Raw genomic sequence first — 23,932 nt, 5'->3', positions numbered from 1 at the left:
ATTACCAAATCTGCAAGTGCATCAACAGATGAGGAAAAAGCAGCAAAAAGGAAAAAAATAGTGCAAAAAACTTTTATTCTTAAGCACTCAAAAATGAACAGCATAGGACCTTCTGAAAAAGGGATATTTACATAACAGTTACTTCTATTTACAGTTTAACACAGTGGCTTTTCTCCTTATACCATAAGGTAACGCGCTTCACAGCCTTTTGCTTCCTATCCGGAATAGGAAGCAATTTATTGTTTTGGAAGACACCCTGTTCAACGATGGAAGAAACTGTACCTTTCTTTGGAGGTGGCTCTTCCACAGTAGGCTTATCTTCATCAGTACTGCGCTTTCTTCCCACTTCCAACTCAGTTTTCTCTTGTTTCAGTGCTTTAACTGAAAGCACTGAAAATTGGTTGCTTTCAGTTCCTTTATTAGTGTTCTCTTCTGCCGGTTCTGCTTTAATGGTAGTTAAATGGTAGGTAGTCTTTTCCTGTATTGATATAAGATCAGTTACATTGAAGCTTAACAAAAGGAGCACTTAAGTCTCAGTAATCTTCTGTAGGCAAATATTTACACAAAACCATACAGCTAAAATATTTACCCGGTGACTCTATAGACATCAGTTACAAATCTCAATAGCAGACAGAACAAGTACACCTTCAGATAATGACAAGTGCAATACTCGGTAGAGTATACAAGGGAAAGCAAGAGCCTAGCAGGTTACAAAGTAAAAGACTTGCACACAATCAAGAGTTTACCAGTTTATCAAAGAATTTCCTGTTTCCAAGAAGTCAACAAAATTACAAACATGGTCAAAGAGCAAATGGTCAGCTCTCATACAAGTTCATCACATCACACTTCTGCTAAGCTGCTAAAATCACTTTCATCGTGACAGATATAATCCAACCTTAAAGCTTAGTCAGCTTTGTCACGCATATTTTAGATTGTGTCCTTGACCACAAGTGAAGCTTCCTTACTTACAAGATGACGATTGTTAAGCCATGCTGGCACTGCCAAGGACTGATTATTCATCTTTAGTAGCTTATGAAAAGAAAAGCCTCAGAAGTGTTCAGGCCACACAATCTCACAGATAGAGTTGGAGCCTTGTTCTTGGAAGAAGTAATAGGTGAGGACATGACTACTCATCACAGTCAGCTTTAATACCATGGAAATACTAAGTTGCAATGATGCAGACAGTCAAAGATTAAGAAGGGTCAAGTTGCTAAGCTTACAAGGTTAGAGATCTGAGTGACAGAATTAACTATAAATGTTTTCAGAGCTACTTCAGGCTACCAAACATCAAAAAATGAACAAAAACCACCAGAAGTGGTATGCACACGTACTTAATCAAGCTAGTCTTCACATATTCAGTAGCTCGCAGTACATTAGTCAGGATAAAGTTTTATGGACTGCATAGAACGTGGAGATATCCTGACCATTCATACTCGTACTTCCAACTCTACTCAACATACTTTTACTGTTGCTCTTCCTCTGATGTAGGAGTGTGAGGCAGCAGTTAGTGGAACACGCTGATATTTTTGTTGTTTGTGTTAACAACAACTACCTTCAGATAAATTTGAATTGTTTACAATTTCAAGCGAGTACCAGCTACATACAGAAAATCAGTTTTCCAAAAATGTGTTGATTACAAGCATAGAATTAGTGTTTTTCTTTTTTTGTATAAGGATACGGAGATGTGTAAAACTCACATAATCTTTTACTTTTTCTTCTAAATGAGATTTTAAGTCTTATAGCTCTGTAATAATGTCATCTTTCTGCACCTTGATTGAGATTGGAAATAAAAAATAAAAAAAATTCAGTCATCAGTTTCTAATGTAGTGTTAAGTAGCTGAATTACACAATGCATTAAAGGCAAATTCAGTTAAGCTAAGCTCAGTAAGAAATCTATTAATTGAGCCTACTGGAATAGCATTTTAAGCTACCACAAGTTGGTATTAATTAATTAATTAATTAAAACAATTTTACACAACATCTTGATAAAGTTACCTCAGTTGCTTCTTTAAGTTGCTCAACAGACTCATCCAATTTAATCATCTGCATTTCAAAGTCTGTAACACACAGAAAAGGTTGCATTACATAAGTAGCCAATAGATAGTTTATTAAGTAATCAATTTTTCCAGATATTCTAATGTTTAGGTAGCTTTTGAACAGATTAATTAATTTGCATGTGGTCTTCACTTATTGGGAGTGATTCAAAAGTTTTCTATATTTCTTGGAACGAAAACATTGCATCAACAAGACATAAAGAAGAGTAGAGATTACAATATAAAAGTAAAAATCAAGATATAGACATTTAACCCCATACTTACGAAAGCGTAAAGCTGCTAGTTGCAGTTTAAAGGAGAGGGGGGAAAAAAGAAAAGAAATAACCAAAAACCGTGGAATTGCTGAACCTGAATATACACAAGGAACAAACTATCACTTATCTACAGGCTATGGTTCCAAAGGTAGAACATCTCCTCTAATTCCTACTCAAACTGGTTACTTCTATTTTAGATTAATGAACTATTTCTGTCTTCTACCTTTCACATTGCATAACTCACCTTTGTTCTTCTGCATCAGCTCTTCTTCAGTTTTAAGTAGTTTGGTGTTTTTCTCTGTTAGCTCTTCTTTGGTCTCCATCAGTTCAAAGTTAGTTTTCTCCAGCTGCTTTTCAAACCAGCCAATATCTTCCTTCGGGTCCTCCAGGGATACAATGGAACTATGTGCTGCCTCAGCTTGCTCTTTAATATCCATGACATCATAATGCACAGAATCAAGAATGCCCTCAGGATCAACACTGGTGAATAGCTGACTACATAATAGCTGTTATTTCTACAGATAGTCTGGATAGCCACTATGAAGACAGCCATACAAGAAGTTTTTAATTTCAGCTTCAAAACCCACCTCACAAATTCACATACAACATGACAGTGATTCATATGGGGGGAAGATAAGTGGCATTCTAGTAACAGCTAATATATTTTATAGTATTTGATGTTTGGTCACTACTTAAACCAGTTTTCAAGACATTACAAAAGAGTTATTGCAGACTCCAATCCTGCTTTTAACCTCAAGAGTTTCACTAGGCAAACAATGTACAAGAACTGCCACTTCATGCAGCCATAGATTTCTGCTTTTTTTATGTTTTGAGTTTCCAGTTGCATTCAATGCAACTGATCATCATCTTTTCAGTTCTTTGTCTTGCAGCGCCACATCACCCTCATAGGCTGCTCCCTCTACTTTCACACTTAACCACTTTCAGATAAGGCCACAATCCAAGGGCACACATCCATCAATTGTGCTTCAAACACAAACTCTCAGCACTTCAAAGTTTTCCATCAAGACTGTAGCACTGATCTGACAGCTTAACTTCTTCAGTGTTATATCATAGCACTCACTCCTACCCATTCCGCTTAACCCCCACTTTCCCACTGAAGCATCTGATGGCCATAACACAGCTTTTCAAACTCTTTGCTGCTCCACTTCTTTTGTCAACACTTGAACTGGACAATATTCAAAATTACAACAGCAGCAACACATGGTGTAGCTGGATTTGCTTTCCTACATGGGATCATATTTTGAGAAGAGAGAAAAATTAAGTAAATAGCATAAAATCTCCTCCAGATGTAACAAGTTGCTTCTTGTTAGGTTGAATACTTTTTAGGAATGAGATTCTCAGAAGATGCTTCTGCCCTCACGCCCCAAAGAAACACAAAGACCCCAATAGAGATTTTTAGAAAACTCTGTAGGAAAATTAAGCTCAACTAAAACACTAAATTAAAAATCCTGACTGCTGTATGGAGACAAACACCCAGATTCACTACAGATACTACACAAATAGATTCATATTCTTAGAAGAACAGAATTTTTTCTTTAAATGCAAATCATAAGTACTGATCAACAAAATAGACTACAACATACTCACTTTTTGTGCAATAGCTGAGAATCTTAGCACATTGAGTGTTTCTTCATAGGTTGAAGCACACTGGCTGATGTTTGCTAACATGTGTATCTTCCCTTTTCCACTGAAGAATCCCTGAAGAAAGTGTGTTAACTTACTTTCACCAAACGGTATGTGCTGCTGCACCCTTTGAAGACAAAAACCACAGCAAATCCCATTAGCAGAAGTTAACAGCTTCATTTCAATGTGAGAGCTATCCAAGTGGAAGACAACACATTAATAACTGCACTAGTCTTTAAATCATTTTGAGTTGTGGGTTGTTTTGAATTTAATCTTTTTGCTAGTTTGCAGACAGGTTGTATGATTGTTCCAGCTACTATGCAGCCATTATCTTCTTAGACAACCCACGAGAACATTTAAAACAAAAAGTACATTCAACATCCAGCCTAAGATAGGTCATACAGCCTCACGTTAGCTTAAATTCTCTCTCACCTTTCTCTTTCCCTTACCACATCTGGCAAACTGACCTATCTACTTCTAAGAAAACAGTACCCAACAAAATCAGAGATAACCACTCTCTCAGTATATTGTCTCTAGGAAAGGACAATAGTAAATACTTTGGAAATAAAGAAGCATATACTTATCACAACATCTCTGGTGTTTCCTAAACCAAGGTTAAGTCACTGAATCAAACAGCTGGTGATGTACAGAAAATTAGGAGAGAACTCCTAAAGCGTGACTAAACACACTGTTCTCTAGTGAGGTTACCTGCTGGACTCTTTACAGCTACTGAATTCTGACAACAGAGCTAAAAGCTTCACATAGCTACGCTCCTGTCACAACACACGTGACCCATAAGTAGCTTTAGTGCAGGAGTGGTAAATGAGTTCTTATTTTAAAGAAAATTACTATCAAAGTCATCACTACATTTCCCCCATATTGTTAAAATTTCAAGTGATCAGGACCAACAAATAAAACAGTTCTGAATAAATCAAAGCACTTTAAGCAGCAGCTAATTTTAAGGAATCCTTCTTCCCTAGAAAGGACAGACAGATAAGAGACTAATCCAGTAGCAAGGCCTATTTTCATCTACTTTTAAGCATAACAGAATTTGAATAGGCTACCAGGCACAGTGTGGCATTTCATGAACACAGAGCTCACCTAATCTTTGGGACAGAAAGACACCTTCAAATGAGAATCAGCAGAGAATTCTGCAATTATATCCAGCTGTGACTGTAAATAAATACTACATTGTTTAAAATACAGAAAGCTCTGTCTGCACTCATTTAGAGCACAACCTCAGACAGAAGTAGCAAGCAGGCTTTCTTCTCTCTGAATTTGGTTAGCTAGATCAGAAAGAATGATGAAGTTGCATCAAGGTTTGGAAAAAATATATATATATATATATATGTAATTATATATATCTATATGTATATATGTAATTATATATATCTATATATAATTTTTCTTTTCCAAATTATATATATATAATATATATATTCTGACCATGTCTCTTGGCTAGGACAAAGCACAGCAATATCCCTGAGGAAAACTGTTACAGCAGAACTAAATGATAAATGCAACTAACTAACAAAGGAGGAAAAGGTCTAACATTTCACACATTTAAAGTGAAAATAGTGAAAACAAATTTTATAATCTGCCCCAGGACTTGTTTGAGAAGGCAAGGCCAGAAAAAAAAAAACAAAAAAACCACAACGCTAATTTGCTTAAGTCTATGATAACACATTCAGAAATTTAGAACTAGAATGGTTTTATTTGAAAAAACAAACAAACAAACAAAAAACAACAACAAAAAGAAGGCAAGTTTATAGATCACTTTCTTAGATCATTAAGTCTTCACACATCTGCAGAAGCCTACAGATAGTTTTCACTCATAACATAGTTTCGTACACTGCACTTTAAACAATAGTTTAAACATTGTACATGATATCTGAAATCTACAACTAGTTTACAGTTTGTACAAGGACTTACTTTGACTGCTGACTGATCTTGAGTGCACTAATGCACTTGCTTAGAGTTAGGAGAGATGCATTGATATTTCCACTCTCTTTCAGTCTGTCACCTTCATTGCACGTCTTGGTATTCCTTTCTGAACCAGCAAGATCACACAGTGATAATCTGAAGGCAGATAAGGAAAATTAAGTTTTCTTGCCTTTGAATGTACATTGATTATTTATCATTTCCAACACAACCACTCCTCCTAGAGGAACAATTTCTTGAACCCTTTCATGCTTTTTAATGTTGCTTTCCTAGTGAAGTTGCACACTACTTCCTGCCAAACTCTTTTCCAACACAGCTTCCATTTTTCTGCCATATTCTTCCTTCTGAGGATTTACATTAGTTCAGAAGTTGAGTGAGAAGGATAAAGGAACACTGTGTGGAACAGTGGGCACAAGATATAGAACAGCATTACAACTTGATGGTTTAGTACTGCATAATGACAGGAAATGGGGAACCACCACTCATACAGGGGGCTGTATCAGGGAACCTAGTGTCCGTAGCCCAATATCAATACATCAATACTGAAAGTAACTGACAATTTCATCCTAAAAGAAGAAGGGAACTCTGCTCTGAACTTACTCATTGACTCGTGTCACTCGTGGCATTTCAAGGTCTTCAATTCTTAGTACCTTAATTGTAATATACTGTGGCTAAAAGGAGAAATGAAGCAAGGTCAATAGCCAGAAATACACACATTTTCTAAAATCTGTAACATCTGTTCAAAACACTGCTGGATTTATTCCAGATTCAATTAACAATAATTCTACTAGATGCATTAAACCTTTTAAAGAGACATTCTGTCTTGGTTTATTTTGCTTTTCTTCCCCCTCATGAACCACCATTACTTACATGGAAGAAGGCTTAGTTGTTTTGTTGAGAGTTTTTGATAAAACACTTCGCTTTTGTATGCACTTATCTGCTTGAAGGACTAATCCTTCTAGTTCAAAGCACTAGAATCACAAACTGTCACAAAATATCACATGGAACACTAGATATCAAGCCTTTTTAAAGCCTCTTCCCCGAAAAAAAGCCATAAACAATATTTTCATTCATCCCTCTTCCCCACACTATGTTACACCCAGTGTTAGTGAAAGTTTCCCACCTTCAGCTGGAGCAAGTATTTAGCTTTGTGCTTGCAAAACTCTGGTGTTTCTGTCCCAGTTTAAAAAGTCTGAAAGCTTCTTTAGAATCAGAAATCTGAACCCACTGCAAACCTTTCAAAAGAAGGAAAAGTGATTTTTGCAAGCTTCACTAGCAAAAGAGTAAGTGAACAAGAAATAAGGTATACAAACTAAGAACATTTAGTTAAGACAATAAAATACTTCATTAACTCTGCCTCAAACATACGACAAGCTGATGGCAGATAAGACTAAGATTCTTCCTCCCACAGAAAAGGGCAAGGTATAGTATAGCACAACAGTTTATCCTACCAGTATACTAAAGTATGTTCCATCCAAATTAAGCAAGCAGCCTTAGTACTGAAAGTACAAAAGCTAAGTTCTTAAACTACAGAAGCCGAAAGTTTGTATTCATTGGTGCAGAAGTCAATCTGAGAAGTTTTTTGTTTTAGCTTGTAGTTTTTATTGGGGATGGGTTATCTGGATTTTGTCTGCATTATAACGACTGTATGGCTCTCATTTTCAAGGATGATGAAGGCAGTGGAGTTCACACAGGCTTTATGGGCAAAGTACAGGAATAAGGAGAATACTGTTGAAGATGCAGATACGTACATGTAGCTTGTTGCCTTCGCATTCAAGCAGACACTTCTAGAGCTACACTGAACACATTTAAGAGTTTTCTATCTCAGAAGAAACATGTTACACTATTCCATGACAAGCTTGGCAGTTTGCAAAGTATTCTAGTTACCTTTTACGTAAGAATATCCCTTGATGTCTTGAGCAAGGCAAAGTGTCCTTTTTTTTCTGTCATTTGATAAAGGAGCCAGTAAATCATAAAAACATTCATTGTAAATCTCAAAAAATGAAACCCAGAGAACTTCACAAAATCATCTATAGATAATCTGCTAAGTTGGTCTGATCCTTCTGAGAGATTTTCTGCACCTGCAAAGTAGAAAATATTACAAGTCAATGTAGAGACAGTAAAACTAGCTGCATTTAAAAATAAGTAATAGTTAAGCTTACAGCTTAAAACTTTTCCCAGAACATAAACACAGAGAATCCCCACCTCTCATACAAACACCAAGTATCTGGAAGTCAAGACGCGTGCCCTACACATTTGCAAAGACACGCCTGCTATAAAGCTTGCTTTTTCACTTCCAAAACCCAATCTAACATCTATAGTTGGGTTAGAAATATTCAGAACTCTTCAGTCTTTACAATATAGAGAACTGAACTAGTAAGGACACTTCGTTCTGACTTTTTAGGGAAAAAAAAGTATTTAGTGAGTTCTTAAGTGCCCTAAAGGCCTGTCGGAAAACCACTAGGGATCTTATCACAAATCATACTCTTTTTCTTTGTTTTACTTTCACCTCATAAAACCAGGTTATGATAGATGTCCCAGTAGTCTCCTAGCCATTTTATTCCTTCTGTTTTCTGCCCAGATGTCCTGCCCATTATTCCGTTCTGTTACAAATAAAAGCTAAATAATCCTTTTATTATCAGCATTAGCCAAAAAAGCCAGTCGTTGACCTTACAGAAGCTTTTCTAATTGCTACTGTTTAATATAAAACATACCCTTAGAATCAGCTGGGGATTTGTCATTAGTGCTGTTGTGATGGTCTACCTACGAATGAAAACAGAGACTTTAGGATTTATTCTTGATGTACAGCACCAATACACCACTGGTTGCATTTATTTATTTATTTATAAGCAGCTGTATTGCTCTACCACAAAACAATACAGTATAGTTCCAAGGTGCCAACACAAAAATCCTGGCTACATGTTTTGACTGGTTTCACCTTACTACTCATTTCTGACAATTCCTTTACTATAAGATCTGATGCACTTCAGCTTCCTGATTCAGAAAGAAAAAGAACAAATAGGGAGAGAATCCCCAACAGGAAAAGGAGTTATTTAATAAGATGATTTTCAATAGCCCATTTATAATCTGCATTTTACCCTTCATGAATCTTGGACTCCTGAAATATTTTTCTTATTGGGATTTTCTTAATTCAGGACTTCCATATCCTATGGCTTATTAGGTCAACTCTCAGAAAAGGAAGTTAAGGTAGAATACTCGATCACTTAATGTAGACAAGCAGCTTATTATTTCTTAACTCAGGCTATCAAAGTGTTACACAAATGAAGTTATGACTAAATTTTGTAAATATAATATTTTTAAGTAGTTTGGTCATAGAAAATACAGAATAGCTCCCAACATGTAGATCTCATGATGTTCATAGATGTATACTCAGTTCCCAGGCTTCAGGTTGTGTTGCTTTTTTATAGAGCACAAAAGTAGAAAGAAATTCTCATCTACTGAAGAGGAGGAATCTCACCTACCAGATACAGTATGCTTAGAAGTAAAACTTCTAACATAGAAGTTTTCATCTACATGACACTCACCCAGATCTGGCTTTGTATAGTCAGCAAAGCTTGTACCTACTTAGCTTATAAGGTCAAGTATTTTACCTAGGAACACGGTTCTTGAAACTAGAGGAGGCACCTATATCGCACGATCACATCTTAACTCTCTAATGGAGTAGGATGAGATCAGCATATAGCTGTCCACTGCATTTTCTTTCCACATACTCACTAAACCTAAAACAGTTTTACACATCTTTGGTTCATGTAGAAGACAGGTGTTGTTTTTCCCCGAAATACTTAAAGATCATTGGAGCCAGACTTCATACTCAGCTGTGCTCTTGAAATAATTCAGAAGGAATTTTACTGCCACCTGCCTTTCACACTGTGAAGTCCACACTTAACCACCTCATCAGTAAGATCAAGTTAACATACTCCACAACTAAAATACCCCAGTGCAGTGTAGCACACCACTAATAAGATGCTTCATTCTTTTTCAGCAGGAACAGAAAGACAAATAGAAAACTGTGTGTAAATACAGAACCCTCTTTCATTACAGAATGGAAAGGATAACACTGAACTATCACAAGATGCATGTACTCATCATTTCTTTATAAAGTAGTTTCCTACCTCTTTTGTCAGACGAAGCAACGAATTTTTAAGAGCAATTTCTTCTCTCACTTTGTCATTAGTCAGTTTTACGTAATCTCTCCACCGAATAGGTTTCAGATCCATTTTTGTGTATAGCCTTCCTCCAACAGTTTTAAACAACATATCCATCGTCCTTGGCAAAATACCAACATCATCTTCTGTCCCTGTAAGCAATACACAAAAGAAGGGCCAGGTTACTATTGTAAGCAACATATAAACGTAAATGAAGACAAAGATAACTGATTCTAATCTCAAAGTATACACAAAGAATTTAGAGGCCAGTTACAGTCTGAAGCAATGTTTGCAGTGTTTCTAGACTGTTCCCTGAAAAATACTGGCTTTAAGCAACAGCTCACATCCCATTCCTTAGACATTACAGGGCATCACTTTAAAACAGCCAGAATATTCTGCATAAGCTTAGCCTTAAGAAGAAAAAATAACCCACAGCAAACTCCCACATTTAACAGACGTGCAGATTTTCAACTGTTTACCAGGCTCCCTTCCCGCTCTGAAACAACCCTGAAATAACAACCAGAGTGATGTCTCTGCTACAACATTCCCTTCGTCCCACAAACCCTATTTAGAAATATCTACAAGTCTCATAAAAACTGTTAGAGTAACTCAGCTCCTTTCCCATTGCCTTTTCTTGGAGCACACAACTACCTCCACATCTTGCCTACTTCACGCCTTAGTTTTTCCACTGTCACTAAATACCAAGCAAGCTTCAGTGTTTTAAAGTCAGTCATGAACACAAGAGAGGACAATACGCAGAAGAATTTCTATAGTGCTGTATGGAAGGTGCATAGAAAGATAATTTTTGAACATACTACCCTGTTGATTCTTAATATTTAAGTCCTAAAAAGGTATTACTATGGGAAAGTCTTCAGCTCCACGCATATAAAACTATTGGAAATACATAGTAACAGAACACTAAATAACAGAAATAAGGGGAATTTGTTTCCTGTGAACCCAATCGTTTCATTTGTTATGACAATATTAAACATAAAAAACAACTGCTCCCAGCCAGAAAGGAGATTGATGTATTATTTCTGTACTACTAAAGCTCAGGGAACACAATCTTCTATGCTGCTGTTATTACTAAAATCAGAAATTTGAAAAAAGATTGAAATACCTTGATCAAATGTTTCAGAATGTTTAATTTCTGCCTACAATAAATCAAACAAACTCAAACATACTTTGCCTTCAAATAAAGAACAGCATTTAAGATGCACGCATTTACAGTAGGAACAAAAACCAAAGTTACTGTAGTGTATGCTGTCTTACACACTTGTAAATTTAGTAATATTTGTTATGGAAGAAGACGACTTTTCAAGGCCACTAATATTCAAAAGAAGGCAACGTACAAGGCCTGTTGAGTAACTAGGTAAGAAGTCATAACATCTCTCTCTTCTAGAAGTAGTTCTCACTTTAAGAAATATATTCAAGGAAAAAGCATTTCTGCTCATACCTTGGAATGTGTAAGTTTTCCCAGCATTTGTAACGCCATACGTAAAAACAAGGCAATTACATCCCTCTAAGAACTCTTTCACTGGTTGCTTCACAGTACCTTCAAAGAATTCTTCTTGAGTTGCTTCAGGTCCAAACACCTGAATGTTACCAAGAAGCTGGTTAATCTCTTTATTTTGTTTAAGCAATATTTAGGTACTTGTAAGGAGTCAGATACACGTTGATAATTCTAAAGACAGTTAAGAAAAACTTGTTTGCTTTATATGAAGTAACAGAAGACAAGCAACTTTTTCCATAAGTAACTTAAAATCATTTAAAGACAATTAATTTACCTGTGAAAAGGTGAACTTCTGTGTTGCCTGTCCTAAAGTTTTATCGCTCATTCTTCCCAATGAGCTCTTAGGGGACTTCAGTATAATGCTTGTTGAGTCCTCAAGTGAAACACATCCCTATTACAAGGAAGCACAAGTAATGCAGGCATGAAAAAAGTTTTAAAAGGTCATCTTACAGGAAAGAAAACATATATACTTTAAGGGTTGTTTTTTTGTTTATGATTAAATAAATGCCTTACCTGTGACCCATTTGCTCTCTCCCGTGCCGTAAAGGGTTTAATACGCAGGCAAACTTGTATGTGTCCCCTAGGCTCCAAACTAGACCTCTAAAATTAAAGAGCTGGAAGTTAGAAATCTGACTAGATCCTCTGTTTGATGATTAGCACATTAAAGCAGCATTATTTTCATCATCCTATTGTAACAGACTCATTTGTTAACACAGGAAGTAATAATATTTTACTGTTTTCACAAGTGCTTTGGACCCTGCTAAACTTCTTAGTCAGAGCCTAGAATTTCAGAACAAGTACTACTGCAACACACTCCTGTACTGCATTCAGGCCAACTATAAACAAAAGTACTCCATTATTGTGCTTCTGAGACAATGTTAGCTTCATCCACTAATACCGGTGCTCCTCATAAGGTATCAAAGCAACACCACACATCTTGGTCTAGTCTATGCACAGTCTAAAAGCATAGTGAAGATGATTTTCATCTTCTCTGTAAGATTCTAATGCTTCTTATAAAGAAAAGAATTAAGTTTATTTTTTTTTGGAGAAACAAGCTGCCTTTGTGGTCCTGAGGGCCCCTTTTTGTCACCTGTTGGGCACAGCAAGAGAGCTTTTCTTGTACAAATCTATGCCCTGTGTACCTTTCTCGATCCCAAAACCTAGAGTTGTGGTGCAGACACTGGATGCTGACCAGAGCAGTAAAAGAACAGAAGAGGGGAAAAGCAGATACAGGTAAGACACCTAAAAGAAAGAAAAAGAGCAGAAGAGAAGGAAGGATACGGTTAAGAACAAAGGACAGAAGATGGAAAGTGCTATAGAGGATTGGACTGGACAAGAGCAGATCAGAGCTACACCAAGGTGTGGCTTCTCCCTGTGTCCCTGTCCACCACTGGCAACATCCCCCAATGACAGGGATGCTGCTGCCCCAGCAGCTGATGGGTTTGTGGTCTGGGGTTACGTTCTATGCAGAGCCTCCACAACCTGCTACAGACCCCCAGTTCCCTGACACTTCTTTTTTTTCCAGGTGCCTGCACACAAGGAACAGGTGTTCCCCATGCCCTGCATGCTGGTAATTAGTGTGGGAATTGGGGGAGGGAAATTCAGGGGTGGGATAGTGAGGATGAATTGGAGGGGGCTGGGAAATTGTTTGGGTGGGACTGTAGAGATCAGGCATGACTGCTAGGATGGGGGATATTTGGTTGGAAATACTGTCATTTCTATTACTCATTGCTTTGTATGATAAGTTATTAAATGCTTTATGTTCCCTCTGCTACATCTTGCTTGCAGTCATTTGTGCAGTGACAAAGGTCCTCAGCTCTACATGCCCCTCCAGGGCAGGATGGAGCACCACAGATGGCAGTGTTCCACAGCTGCCACCAGCAGCCCCAGCTCGTCCCTCCACACCTGAGGTGTGAGTGGCTGTGAGAGGAATGTCTCTGTGGAAGTGCAGCTCATTCCTCCCCTCTGATGGGGGCAGAAGGCATCTGCATTTCCCTCATGGCTCTTATTTCCTGTGTTACTGTGGGAAATGAGCTGAGCCACTGTGCCTCCCTACTATGGCAAGCTCTGCAGCTCTGCCACTGTCTTTATACTCAGCTGTTCCTGTGTGTAATGCTCCACACTTGGACCCTGCAGAGCCCAAAGGCCTCCTTGGCTGCTGTTACTCACCTGGACATTGAGGGTGCTGTGTCTCCAGTCTGTACCTGCTTCCAGGTGTCACTTGCAAGACACTGCGAGTCCACCTGGTTGGAACTGCAGTCAACAAACACAAATGTGAAAGAAATAAGAAAGGATTCTTTCATTTCACAGGCTTTCATCTCCATTGAAAGATGTTCTGCTGTGCAGCACAGCTGGGAGCATTTCATATGTGCAAAAAAGGGGGATAGGCCCTGGCTGTGCCCGGCCCCCTTCCGGCCCAGGCCCCAAAGCAGCCCCGACTGTGCTGGGTTCCCCTCTCACCTGGGCCCTGCAGTGGCCTCAGCTGTGCCTGGTCCCCCTCTGCTCTGGGCCCTGAGCTGGCCCCAGCTGTGCCTGGTCCTCCTCCATCCTGGGCCCCAAGGCCCTGCCTCTGCCTGCTCCCCCTCTGCTCTGGGCCCTGAGCTGGCCCTAACTGTGCCAGGCCCCCTCTGGCACAGGCCCTGCCTCAAGCCCCGCCCCCTGTGGGCAGCAGTGCTAGTGCCTGTTGGTTTTGCTCTCTTCCCTCTTCTTTCCCTGTTCTCTTCACAAATGCTTTCAGATCCCCCAGGATGACGTGCACTGACACTGCTGCCTTCTTCCTGCACAAACTTTCTGGGCAGCTCAGCTTTTTCTACAGAGCAGCGTGCCTTTGGAAGTGCTTGGAGGATGTAAACTAACAGCAAGAGAACACTGAGCTCTTCTGGGTCTTTCTAGGAATGGCAAAGGGACAGGAGAGAGTGCTCAGCCTCGAGTGGTTGCTTGTATGCAGAAATCACAGTTGTCAACATCTGTGCTGTTTTGCTGTAGGCAGTAGTGTGTGACAAGAAGCCTACAATTACCAATTTAGTGAACGTAATTAATTGTAACAGTTCCCCTTTCTTCTTCCCTCGACACTTGGGTTATGGAGTTCTCCTATGCTATGTGCCGGTGTAATACCTCTGAGCCACAGCACTGTTGCGTTTAGCAAAGCTCATGGCAACAGGCTTTGGCCAACCTCAGAGCTACGTAGATGATGATAAGATATCCGATGATAGGAGGGAAAATGAACAAGCTCCAAGGTAAGTGTTGTTTTTTCCTTCTAGTCAGCACGCCATCGCTAAATCTTCCATGCTGTGACTTTTATCTTGATAGTGATGATCCCTTAACCTCACACCTTTAGCACAGCACTTTCTGTGGAGATTCCCACCAGTGACAAAGTATTAGTGCCGCTTTTCTGCCTGTTTCTTTTTTGTCTGTATTTTCCAGAATGTGGGTATTTCTAAATAGGGCTGCATGAAGGGGTGCGTGTGTGATGGAAGAGTGAAGGAAGTCCACTGCAGATCTGTGCTTACTGCAGAAATGGCACCATGCTGTAGCAGCAAAAAGGCAAGTGGTAGGAACTACACTTGAAGAGTGGAAGTTGGTGGTTGGCTGCGCTCAAATCTTCCTCCCAGGAGATGCTCTTCAAGTATTGCTTGTTCCTTTCTGCCAGAAGCTGACACAAGCGGTCTTCCAGCCAAGCGCAGCCTTGCGGAAAGTCTGGGGAGGACTGCAGCCTGTGACGTGGAACCCAAGAGAGGTACAGATGCACAACAGGCATCAGGGTTTAATTCAATGTCTTTCTAGTTAGGCTTTCTGTCCATTCTTTCTTCATACTCCTTTTGCTGCGTGTTGCTTGAGGTCTTCATCCCTGGGATTTACAATTACCTTCCCTGTCCAGATTTGAAATGCAAACCCACCCTTCAGCTCAGATCCTAAGATCCGCTACTGTGAACACGCAAGATGAGATTTCCTAGTATTGTGGCCCATTTTGCTACAGAAATTAGCCTTGGTCACTCTTTAAATCTTACTGCTTCTCCTTTCTTGATTATAACAGATGTACGCCAGGAGCCAAATGGAAACATCTATGTGAAAGTGGTGCAGGAAGTGCTTTCAGAGGGAGCTCATCTTCAGGCTGGAGGGCTTCCTGTAACAGCAGGTCCCAGCTCTGTCTCCAAGACCCTGGCTGGTTGTAAACACAAGGGTTTGGACAAAGAGAAACAGACTGCAGCGCAGTTGCCTGCTACCAAAAGAGCCAGAGGCCAGAACAGAGACAGTGTGCCGGCCCTAGCAGCACACCCTGGGCCTGCCCCAGCACTGAGCTCCAAGCAAGGAGGTAAGAAGGTGCTGCGGTACCGTCCTGGTGAAGAGCAACATACTGAGTTTGCTTAGGGCTTGCTTTTTCCTTCTCTGTAGAGGGAATAAGAGTTGAAGGCTACAAAGTCCAAAGGCAGTGAGGTGCCAGAATACCTAAATGCATCTCTTTCTGTTAACTTCACAGTGGTCTTCTGTATGTCCCCCTGGAAATGTCTGAGAGGCTTCCTAGTCCCATTTGCTTTGTCTTTGGACTGCCATTTGTTTTCACAGCACCCATGTTTCTGCAGTTTTGCTGTTAACAAAATGAATTCATTGGTATTCTTGCTTTATAGAAAGAAGACAACAACAAAAAGAAAGGAGAAGGGAATTGAGAAAGGCTTCTCAGAGAGCTGCACATATAGAGGTGAGACCTTGGTGAACACAGACACACATTCTCTTGTTGGTCTCAGTGCCTCCATCTGTCAGATATGAATGAGATGGTAAAATCCTGAGGGAAGCAATGGAATAGAAAAGCAGCCAGCTGTGTGTTTGAGGAAATGACACTGTCAGTGAGAGCTGCCATGGGGAGCTTGGACGCCTTCCTCTGTCTTGAGAAGGATGTGGTTGGTAACAGCCAGAAGGTTTTGCTGTGATAAAGAAGCTTGCCATGCCGGGCACTGCAACCTTTGAAACAGCCTTTCCACGACAGAGCATAGGCAGTGTGTCCTGGGAAGTAGTGTCAGTGACCTGAATGAAAGGAACATGCTGTTCCACACGGGGACATTCTGGATGTTTACTGGTCAGAGTTTCTTCATGAGATCTCCCTAGATTTTTTTCTGTCCTACTTCTATGCTTGCTTTGTTTCTTTCCAGTTCTCTGCAGCAATGAACAGCCTTGCAGAGATGATGCAGAAGCTGCAGCTGAAAGACTGAGAGGAGAAACATCACAAGGCAGCGGCTGCAGTGCGCGGTGTTTCAGTTGCTGCCCAACTCAGTACTTGTAGTTTGATTGCAGTCAATCAATAAACCATCACAATTAGAGATTCACAAAGAGCGCACAGCCTGATTTGTCCAGTGACACTCCATGAGCTGCTGCACGACTTTTGGTCCAGAGTTGCATCTACCATCTTCGGTCCACTATGCATCTTTGGCCCACCACAGCCCATCCCAGCACTGTTCTTCCTTTGCACACCCATGTGCCCACACAACATTGCATGCCCTTGTACTGATAATTGCTGCTATTCCTTCCCAGATTCAAGACTCTGCACTTGCTTTTGTTAAACCACTTCTTGTTTATTAGTGCCCAGCTCTCCAGTCTGTCCAGGTCTTGCTGAATGGCAGCACAGACTTCAGGTGTGTCAGCCATTCCTCCCAGCTTTGTATCATAGGTGTACTTACTGAGTGTGGACACTATCCCCTCATCAAGGTCATCAGTGAAGATACTGAACAAGACCAGACACATCAACAAACCCCGGGGAACACAGGTCTATAACTGGACGCTGTGCTGGTGATCAAAACCCTCTGAGCTCGGCCAGTCAGACAGTTCTCAGCCCAGCTTACCATCCACTCATCTATCCCACACTTTCTCAGCTTTGTTACCAGGATGTCATGTGAGACAGTATCAAAAGCCTTGCTGAAGTCAAGGTAGATGACATCCACTGCTCTCCCCACATCTACCCAGCTGGTGATGCCATCACAGAAGGCTGCAGGGTTGGCTGAGCATGACATTTCCCCGGTGAATCCAAGCTGACTACTGCTGGTAAACTTCTTCCCTTCCAGTTGCCTGGAGATGGCATCCAGACCAAGCTGTTCCACCACCTTTCCAGGGAGAGGTGAGACTGACTGCCCTGCAGTTTACCGGATCCTCCTCCTTGCCCTTTCTGAAGACTGCAGTGTCACAGGCTCTCCTCCAGTTTTCAGGCACTTCTCCAAGACCTGTCAAAGATGATAAAGAGTTTGACAATCACCTCTGCCAGCTCCCTCCACACATGTGGATGCATCCCATCAGAGTCCATGGATTGTGCACGCTGATCCCAACCAGATGCTCTCAGATCACCCCCTCCTCACCCAGAGGGAAGCTCTCCATTTCTCAAGCTCTCTCTCTTCCCTCCAGGGCCCAGGAGTCCCAAGGGGCAGTCACTGAAGTGAAAACCAAAGTCAAGAAGGTGTTCAACATCTTCACCATCTCAGCATCACCCATTTCCAGGACACCCCCCTTCCCTATTTCCTTCTCTTAGGGATGCACCAATCCTGAGCTCCGAAGAAGCGCTATTTAAATGCTGCCCAGCTCTCATGGCCCCCTTACCTTTGAGCACTCTAGCCTGTGAAGATACCTCCAAGTAGGCAACAGAAAAAAATCAAAGTAGGCTCTCTGGAAGTCCAGGGCCAAATTAGTTCTAGGCACATTGTTACCTCCACAGGTTAGCTGGGTGCCTGGCACTGACCCCTTCCAATCCAGTACTTTCGACCCCCAGTTGCTGGCTCCAGGGGGTGTGTCTACTGCAGTTCTGGCTGAGGACTTTGCCCGAGGAGACAAATCACGCTGCTTTTGAAACTCCCAAGTTTCAGGATTTCCTGCTTGTTTCAACACGCCAGGGAAACACGTGGGTGGCATGAGTTGGGCAGCAGGGTGCTGGCTGCAAGCACACAGTGACAGCAACTGCAGCCATCAGCACAGTCTGAGCCTGCCTGCAAGACCTTGCACACAGACCTCAGTGCCACGACTCCCCTAACTGAACATAGCAACCTGGAAATCCAACCCAAATGGAAATGTCCTTAGAGTGCCATCACCCTGCACTCCACGCACTTCATCGTGCCCCAGAAACCAGAATCAAACCACACAGACCCTGACAATCACAGCTATGTCTGTTCTTCCCTAAAGAATCAAAGCTGCAGCAGGCCAGAAGTTTCAAGGAAGAAGAAGCGGCTCTTTTAACCATTTCCTGAGCAGTTTCTGAGGCTGTACGTGCAGTTTGATCACAGCCCGGCTGAGTCCTGGTCACACCCCGCTCCCTCTGACAACTAAGGGAATCAGCACAACGAATCTGAAGACAGAAGTGATAATGCAAACAAGACGAGAAGATATTTGCTGAGTCTGGATCCTCAAACGCATTTCAGCTGGGAAAAAGGACAGAGATGCCCACCTTGTAAATTTGGGTCACCTCCTCCCAGACGCACCAACACATCACCATTGTGAGAAACTCAAGTTTGGAGTTGTGCCAGATGTTCTCAGGTAAGTTTTGGACTGTTTTGTGTTTGCTTGAGACAGCTGCGTTCCCAACCAGTTCTGGAGAGTCCCTGCAGAAGTCCATCCCTTGAACACATGGCAGGTGCTCAAAAACCAGCTCTGAAAGAAAGCAAAGTTGGTGTGTAATTTGTGGTGGAGCTTGCAGATCTTAACAGCCAAATTAGAGCGACAGCAAAGTTGGAGGACAACTGGCAGAGCAATTGCTTTACCAGCTTTTGTGAAGTGTATTTTGACCTTAACAAAGTGTATGGGAAACTACTGATCACAGCCTGAACTTCTGATTGACCACCTGAGGCAAGCAATGAGTCAGCTGCAGGAGCACAGGTGAAGGTAATTCAGCTGTGCTACTGGAAGGGGTGGAGCTTGGCTCCAACTCTCCCAGATCTCATGTAAGGGCTGACCAGCACTAAGGCAGGATTTCTTCCTCTGGTGATTTTTTTTTTTTTTTTGACTTTACTGTGGACCTTCAGTGTTGGTGAGCATTTTCCCTTTATCCTTCTATCATATTAATCATTTCTATGAAGCATCTGTATACCCTGTGTTTACATTTACATTACATTACCTATTGGCTGTCTAAGTGTTCAGTTGTATAACTATACACACAGGGTCAAAACTAAAACAACACGTGTTTTATGTCTGCTCTTAGCAGCTTGGAAGGAACCAGGCTAGACCTTGTGGTAGGGCATTCTGTGCTGGGAAGTCAGCAGCACTGTGTGCATACAGCTGTTTAAGCCAGGTGAGGCTGTGTGCACACGGTGTGTGGGGGCAAACGCTGCATTGGGAACATATTAGCATGAAGCACAGAAATACATGCTCAGAGGTACTATGGGGCATGCTGGGTTTGATTGTTTCAAGACATGAAATTAGAAGGCTGAACAGACATCATGTGCTTCTGGTTTGGAGAGGGGATTTTAATAAATGTATTTGAAGTTCTCCAGAAACTTGGTTTTACAGCAGGCAGTGTCACATTAGTCCAGTCTTTTTCCTATCATCCTGAGGATAATATCACCAGATTAAATTGCTGGTACACCTCGATTCTCTGAGTTTTAAGAGCTTATGCTGTAGTTAAAAGTTGCTTTCAGACTTCCAAAGTGGGTCACCAGCACACGTACTGGCACTGTGAAAGCACACAAGACACAGCTGTTTGCTCTAAAACATTTATGATTACACAAGAAAGATAAAGCAATTGTAACTACTCACTGCCAAGGTAGGAATGAAGTGATGAAGCAAGCTTCCCAAATATGTGGGCACTGCAAGCTGGAATAATCCACTAATGGATTATTCCATTATACCACTAATGGTCTTCTAATGCAATTCCTTCTAGATTTGGTTTTCCATGTCCTGGGTGAAGGCAATAAACAATTAACAGTAACTGCTGGCAAATTCTTGTTTGAAGACTGCATTAGAAGAGTCTGCCTTATAAATACCAGACTGCTGCACACTGGTTCCTGCTGCATGAACAGGCAGGAATGGGAATCAGCAGAGCACACAGTCCGGCACATGGGGAAAAACCAGTAAGAACCAAACAAGGTAACACTTGATTTGGATTTGTTGAGATAGCTTCTATTTCTTTTCTTCAACAGGGTGCTAGTCTGAATTGTTCTGTGACCAGAAGGAATACATTGGGCAAAGAAACTTCTGATTAGCTTGGAAACCATCAGGGAGAACAAAAATGTTCCTGAACTGACTGATCCTCTCTACAAGCATTTCCATCATGTGGACGTTCAGGTGCAGATGGATTGATCTAAGAGTAGAGTAGAGGGTGTTATATGACAATATACAAGCTTTTGGCTGTGGTTAGACCCAGAAGATGGCTAAGCACCATGCCATACTGTACAGAACACCCCTTTGGCCAGCGTAAACCAGCTGTCCTAATTCTGTTCTTTCCCAGCTCCTTGGATCCTTTCCTGAGAACAGCTTTGTCTGTGCACAACATGCTTAGCAGGAGCTATAAACATTGGTGTGTTATCAGCATTGCTTTTCTCCTAGAACCAACACATTGCATCATACCTGACAAGCTGAAGAAAGCAGGTCTGTCCCAGCGGGAAATGAGCCACATTTACATTGCTTGGGCTTTTTGTTGTGTTTGTTTATTTATTTTGTAGTTGTTGTTGTTGGGTTTCTTTTGGGTTGTGCTAACGATGAGATTTGGTAGTATCAGAATGTATCTGGTGAAGGGGGAAACAGTATTTGTTGAGAACTTCTCTTAGTTGTAGAACTGTATCTGCTTGGATGACACTGACCTCCCTGAGCACCGACTTTCTTCCAGAAGTATTTTCTTGTCTCAGAGGAAAATGAGCGATGTTGTTAACTTTCTCCTACCCGATTCCTTCCTGGCTGTTGGCATGCACCAGCTGTTCCAAGTATCAGTGTGTACGTTAGGTATAACTTGTTTTTCGCTTTGCTTGTAGGTCTTTCAGGTTGCAGCCTATGAAGAAGAGGCACGTATAGCACTTGCAGTGCTGGATGCAGTTGAAGGCAAAACTGATGATGCTTTTCTAGCATTTGAAGCTATGAAGAATGTGGTTCACACTGGAATCTTGCCGAGGTTGGTTCCTAGCTTGCATTACCCCAAATGCTTTTTGTTACTTGCATTCCAGCTGATTCTCATTAATCTAAATACTGTTGCTTAGCTTTGGCAAAGAAAGGCAGATGAGTTTGTGAATGATGGTGTGTTGGCAGAAGCACAAGAAGAGCACAAACCCTGTCTTCAAAGAAAGCACTGCCTAATGAAGATCATTGATGAATGCTCCTCAGATCTGTCAGTAGCTGACAAAGTCATTCTTGCTCTACAGCTTGTTTGGAGAGATGCGGTGGTGTTGCTTACAGCTACGCTGTGGCACTGTTTCATGCCAACGCCCAAATCCAGCTATGTGGGAAACACATTAATGGCCCTCTCTTACTGAATGTGCTGCAAGTTTCAAAGCCAGCCGTAATACTGCACAAGAGAAATGTGGATCTGTCTTTGCTAAAAAGGCAGGAAGGTCAATGGGACTGTATAATCTGTTTGGTGAGAAACAATCATGCTGCCTCCTAATGCACTGCCTGCCGGAATCCAAGCAAAACTAATACCAGAGCTTCTCTTCAGCGATTCTCCTTTAAACTTGAGCAAGTAGATGCTCCAAAGACCACTCAGAATTACTCAAAAATGACTTTTTCTTTAGCTGTTCTGTATGCCTAGTCCAAAATGAAGCAAGTGATGAATACTGTTGATCCTGTCAGAATCCTAACTCACAATGTCAACCTAGTGTGCTAGTATCTGTTGTTCAGGTGCGTAATTACATGCGTTTCACATATCTTATACCTATAATATTTGTTATGCACCTGTCTGTTACATTTCAGAGACTGAGAGCAGTGTTCTGGTTGTCTCAGGAGCATGCAACTAAAGGATGACTTCTTGAACAGTAAAAGTTTCAGTAACAGCGACCATGGTAATAGACTGAGGTTAGTTGGTAAGAAGCACAGACTTCCCCCAAGTAATTTGAAACCAGTCCTCTTCAGTTGCTGGTTAATGTTTTCTGGGATGTCAAACCCTCACAGTTACTCAGTGATTCAGTAGTACACATTGCTGCAGACAGCTCAGCTCAGAAATAAGGGCACTGTGGGGTTACTGTTGCTGTTGTTCTGAAGTAATTTAGTCTTCACGTTTGGCTCAATTTCTGTCCAAAGCTGAGATGATGACTGTGCAATCAGACAATCCTCCATCTGATGGTGCTATAATTGCTGATGAACCAGCACCTATCCCAGAGCAGAGAGCTCTTGCTGGCTTTCTCAATGCGCCTTCAATGTTCTTCTGTTATAAGAATAAGCCTGGATACGTACCTGAAGAGGGTGATGGTAAGGAGAGACCAAGTTGATTTTTGTGTTGCCTTTTTTGTGGGGAAAGGACATTTGGAACCAACAGATGCTGATACAGTTTGGACTGATGGGCAGCAATACTGCTGCCTCCTTCCTTTTGGATGAGGATCGTGCGTCTCCCTTCCCAAATCTGTCTTGTGGCTCTCTTAATAAAATTACCAACACGCTATTTTTTCTGGAAACACAAAACCTACGCCAGACCTCTAGGCTGAAAAGCTGTCAATAGTGTAATAAGGCACCTGTACACAAATAGGAATGGGAAGCTTGCTTGCTGACGCATAAAGCTCTTAACACTTATGCAGAAGTTTTTTGTATGCTTGCTGGGCTTGTAAGTCTGAAGGGCGTAACAGACTTAGACTTCTCTGTGTTTGGAACATCACTGAGTAAAAAAGAAGCCTTTACAAAAGCTTTGGTCACAAAATTCATAGGATTATTCTCACACCTCTGAGACGTGACTATTTTCACTCTGTGAGGAATAAAACATGCAGCAGAAGAAACACTCTCTGGCTCCTCTCACTGCACCTCAGGTCTTTTCAAACACTGGAAGGGAGACACAGATCTTACATTTCTCAGGGAGAGAAAGAAGTCACAGCTGTTTCCAAACCTGGAACCAGCTTCAGCTACTAAAACTCCAACCGTATTTGAATTAACTGATTTCAGAGAGAGATTTCAGAGGCAAACAGTACATCATTTTATGGAGTGATACTACTTCAAAGGTATAGCAGTCAACAACCTTTTTTTTTTTTTTTTTTTATAGTGCCAAATTGGCATTAAGTGAAAATTGAACAGGTTTTTGGAGCTATTTCAACCTTTTCCCCTTGATTTTTGCAGCTCCATGGAAGAGAAGAAGCTCTGATGGAGCAAGAAGCCTCTCTGGATAATCTAAAAGCAGTGCGGTAATGTAAGGACGCTTATTGCGTTACTTGCCCTTTCACTTGGTGGTCATTATCTGAAGCCATGCTGTGTTTACCAGGTTTAATGCTT

At 41.2% G+C, this 23,932-nt stretch overlaps 2 protein-coding genes and 1 long non-coding RNA gene across 3 annotated transcripts; 1 reads left to right on the top strand and 2 right to left on the bottom strand.

The window, feature by feature from the left end:
- Positions 1-264: 264 nt before the first annotated feature.
- LOC146753005 (uncharacterized) lies at positions 265-2,059 on the bottom strand. The gene is made up of 3 exons (XR_014940321.1): positions 1,996-2,059; positions 1,698-1,769; positions 265-478 (listed from the first exon to the last, which is right to left on the bottom strand). It is a non-coding gene; the product is annotated as an uncharacterized LOC146753005 (long non-coding RNA).
- A 447-nt stretch (positions 2,060-2,506) lies between these two features.
- On the bottom strand, positions 2,507-14,085 carry LOC146753004 (kinesin-like protein KIF20B). The gene is made up of 9 exons (XM_085531163.1): positions 13,742-14,085; positions 12,086-12,172; positions 11,847-11,963; positions 11,516-11,654; positions 10,027-10,211; positions 7,017-7,128; positions 6,494-6,564; positions 5,885-6,031; positions 2,507-4,079 (listed from the first exon to the last, which is right to left on the bottom strand). Exons 3-6 carry the CDS (start codon positions 11,895-11,897, stop codon positions 7,036-7,038), a joined length of 468 nt encoding a protein of 155 aa, XP_085387289.1. The 5' UTR covers positions 11,898-11,963; positions 12,086-12,172; positions 13,742-14,085; the 3' UTR covers positions 2,507-4,079; positions 5,885-6,031; positions 6,494-6,564; positions 7,017-7,035.
- Positions 14,086-15,088: 1,003 nt separating this feature from the next.
- Positions 15,089-16,888, top strand: LOC146753003 (zinc finger CCCH domain-containing protein 11A-like). Its single transcript, XM_085531059.1, has 5 exons — positions 15,089-15,101; positions 15,144-15,308; positions 15,606-15,884; positions 16,198-16,268; positions 16,717-16,888. Exons 1-5 carry the CDS (start codon positions 15,089-15,091, stop codon positions 16,774-16,776), a joined length of 588 nt encoding a protein of 195 aa, XP_085387185.1. The 3' UTR covers positions 16,777-16,888.
- Positions 16,889-23,932: the final 7,044 nt, after the last annotated feature.

Source organism: Coturnix japonica, unplaced genomic scaffold, assembly GCF_054131305.1.
Source record: "Coturnix japonica strain WE unplaced genomic scaffold, WE-NBRP24 Scf040, whole genome shotgun sequence".
Taxonomy (NCBI): domain Eukaryota; kingdom Metazoa; phylum Chordata; class Aves; order Galliformes; family Phasianidae; genus Coturnix; species Coturnix japonica.
The sequence above is the reverse complement of the archived record's forward strand: the minus strand, read 5'-3'. Positions and strand labels throughout refer to the sequence as shown.